This window comes from Culex pipiens, chromosome 2 (genome assembly GCF_016801865.2).
Source record: "Culex pipiens pallens isolate TS chromosome 2, TS_CPP_V2, whole genome shotgun sequence".
NCBI classification, from domain to species: domain Eukaryota; kingdom Metazoa; phylum Arthropoda; class Insecta; order Diptera; family Culicidae; genus Culex; species Culex pipiens.
The window spans coordinates 202,138,305-202,141,975 of NC_068938.1; the positions used below are offsets into that span (position 1 = coordinate 202,138,305).

Consider the following 3,671-nt stretch of genomic DNA (forward strand, 5'->3'; position numbering starts at 1 on the left):
ACGGTATTCTGTGAAAATTTTAGTATTTCATTCAAAAAACTCTAAAACAGTGAAAAAAGTATGCAATATTTCGAATCGTTTGATACCCAAATTTAAAATTATAAAAAAAATTGAGTATTTTTCAGAAAATACAGTATTTTGTGATTTTTTTAAAGTATCTATACTTTGAAATTTACCGTATTTTCAAAAAAATAACTATAGCTTAAAAATACAACATAATTTGTTTGGTTTTAGTCAATTTTAGAAATAAATTAAATATTAGTTATCGTCCGTTTTCGTCGATAAAATTATCGCCGATAGAATTATCGGAATAACGATAATTATTATCGTTATCGTTAGACGATAATTCTATCGATAAACCACCTTGTTAAAATGGTTAAAGAAGTATTAAGGGGCATTATTAAATGTTTGGATTAATTTAAAAATTAAAAATAAAATTTCGAGGAAACGGAAAATGTTATGATAGTTTCTTTTTTGATATTGAAAAAAATGGACGCATATTTTCGGTTACTTTGAAAATAAAAAAATAGACTCTAGTATAGTGGTGCAATGCCACTGGTGTATGCACTAATTGGTGCAATCTTGATCATTTCGCAAAATAATATTTTCAGAGATGTTCAAGCTTGATCATGACTTCCACAGGTAAAATAGTCTTGTTTTTAACAAAACTAAATTTTAAATGGCTGTTACTTGAAAACTGTGCATGATGTCAAAAATTTCTAGAATGGATTAATTAAGTTAAAAAAATCAGACTTTTTTTCACGATTCACAAAAAACGATTTTTCGAAAAATTGGCAGCACTGCGAAATCAAGTCTTACCCGCTTGTACCATGACAATAGATACAATTTTGTTCAAAACAATATTTTATGCCAAAGTTAAATCAAAACAATGTATTTTTGAGGAAGTAACCATTTCTGGCCAAAACAATGTCCCACAAAGATCGTTTACGAAGACACTAAATTGATCAAAAGATTTGTTTATAAAATACAGATTTTTGAATATTGCCAAAATTTTATGGAGAATACAATGGACAAACTTATGATACAAAATGACGTCTATACTTTTAGATAAAGGTTCCACCAAAATCAAAAAGCATGTCAATTAAATTTGCAAAAAAAATTACCGATCATTCTTGACAAACTTGCTCATACAGAAAATTCCCAAATATTTCACCCTGTTCGTGAATCTACATTTCCAAAGAATCACATTCTTGGAAGCATTGCTCAACATAATCGTTAAGCATTTTGCAAAATGAGTTTTTTGAATGGCCCGGATCTTTTTTATCGTTTTCTTTCTAACAAACTTTAAACTGACCTAATACAGGTGAAGCATATGGGCAACCTTGTTTTTTTTTGCTTTCAGTCTTTTCTGATTTATAGATCAATTTGATTGAATGTGACTAGATAAGCTGTCCCCATTTACTTCATTAAAACAGAGGTTATTTTTAGACACGATCAAGCGATGAAAAAAAGGAAAAAATGCATGATTGAAAACAAAAATATAAAAACAGTCTGCTTTTTGTTGATAAATCTTTTCATTCATTCAACCAAATCATGGTTGAAAACAGCAAGGACCTGCTGATACGCATCGTGGAATGTTATTAAACTGGATTTAAATTTGGTTGACTTTTTTTTACATCAGTTTCGATTCAATTTCGGTGGTCCGTTAGAATTTTCAAACTTCGAAATAGTTAGTTTACCGGAGACACTCGAATGGCTTACAACTATGGCAACGCTCGATTGTAACTTAAACTCGGTCGTCGCCGACGATTTGGCGAGGAAGAAGTCTCCCAATAGGGATGGCTCGCGAGATCTTCCGGAAAAGACATTCGTGGCAAGAAATTCACCACTTACGGATATATTTGCGGAGAACCAGCTGATCTACAACGTGTTTGCTGCGGCACTGATTTTGGTCTTCGCTGATGAAGTCCTGACCACGTTTGTGGAGAGTGGTCGGATTGATTTGAAATTGCGGGAAGTTTTAAGTGGATTACGTGGATTATCAGTGAACTTGCTAGTGTGGAGTTGCATGCAGATCAGTACGTTGTGTGTGTATTTTTGCTTCATTGGTTGGATCTATGGCCGAAGAAAATTTGAAGATGGAACGAAGAAATGGCTAGACATTAGCTGCTTTTGTGGATTGGTGATCTACCAGGTGACCTTCGTAACAGTGACCATCAAAGTTGTACTACTTCTCGACTTGTCACCAGTATCTTCAATGTGCATCCTGATGGAAATGACACGCTTCGTGATGAAGATCCACGCGTTTGTTCGGAGTAGTTCATCAGAAGTTTTGAAGGACAACTCTACGAGACCAACGTTCCATCAATTTGTGTACTTCCTCTTTGCTCCCACGCTGATCTACCGCAACGAGTACCCAAGAACCGCAACCATCCGTTGGCGAGTCGTTCTCAAACATGCCCTGGAAGTGACCATCCTGCTGTACATGTGCTACATCTTCAGCGGAACCTCAGCTCTGTTCAACCGATTCGGAGTCGTCCCAATATCAACCGGAACCGTACTCCACAACGAGTTCCTGAGCATCCTGCCAACCAGTGTCTTCTTCCTGTGCGGCCTCTACGCCCTGATGCACTCCTGGCTCAACGCCTGGGCAGAAGCTCTCAGATTCGCGGACCGTCTCTTCTACCGCGACTGGTGGAACGTAACTTCGTTTGCCGGGTTTGTGCGCTGTCAAAACGTCGTCGTGCACAACTTCCTGTACACATACATGTACAAGGACTTTTACGACCATGTGCTGCGTAGCAGAAGAGCAGCATCCATCGTGGCGTTCGCCGTGTCTGGGCTGGTCCACGAACTGTTGCTGGCAGTGGCCTTCCGGTTCATCTACCCGATCATGCTGGGACAGTTTGTGGTAATGGGACTGCTGACGGCCAACGTCAATCTTGGGAACGTGTTTTTCCTGGCGTCCCTTACGTTTACAAATGGCGTTGAGGTTAGTTTGTACAGCATGGAGTACTACGCCAGGAGGAATTGTTTGGAGGTTGTGGATAGTGTGGGACGGTGGTCACTGGAGGGTCTAGTCCCGGTTTCATGGACCTGCGGCGCCGTCAGTTCGTTTGATGGCAATTGGACCGTTCAAGCTCCGTGGAGTTGAATTTAGTGACGTATCGATAAAAAATAAGCCGTATTGGATTGTGGTAGAATAAACATCTGCCTTCATGAATAAAATAATTTGATTTTTTTATTGAATAAGATAATTATTTTATTTGTTGGTTTGAGAAACAAGCTTCAGAACGCAGCTACCTCGTTTGCCGGCTACGTTTATGCCCACAAGGGAGGGCATAAGGTGTGGCTGAGTGAAAAGGCAGCTGAAGAAGAAAGAAAAGACACGCCACTTTTAGAAGACTTTCAAACATGACACGATTTTTTTTCGTTCAAAATATTTGTAGGAAATAGCTGAAGATGTGACAAAAAGAATCACGAAAAATGCAGGAGAGTAGTTTTCTACGAAATCGGTCTTATTTTCATAATTTTAATTTTTGTATTTTTTAATCCGGCTGAAACTTTTTTGGTGCCTTCGGTATGCCCAAAGAAGCCATTTTGCATCATTAGTTTGTCCATATAATTTTCCATACAAATATGGCAGCTGTCCATACAAAATTAATATATGAAAATTTAAAAATCTGTATATTTTGAAGGAATTTTTTGAT

At 37.6% G+C, this 3,671-nt stretch overlaps 1 protein-coding gene across 1 annotated transcript; it reads left to right on the forward strand.

The window, feature by feature from the left end:
• The first annotated feature begins 1,726 nt into the window (after positions 1–1,726).
• Positions 1,727–3,115, forward strand: LOC120418140 (sterol O-acyltransferase 1-like). The gene has a single exon (XM_039580433.1). It carries the CDS (start codon positions 1,727–1,729, stop codon positions 3,113–3,115), a length of 1,389 nt encoding a protein of 462 aa, XP_039436367.1.
• Positions 3,116–3,671: the final 556 nt, after the last annotated feature.

Coding starts and splice junctions, on each gene's coding strand:
- LOC120418140 (XM_039580433.1), top strand. CDS start 1,727: ATGGCAACGCTCGATTGTAACTTAAACTCGGTCGTCGCCGACGATTTG.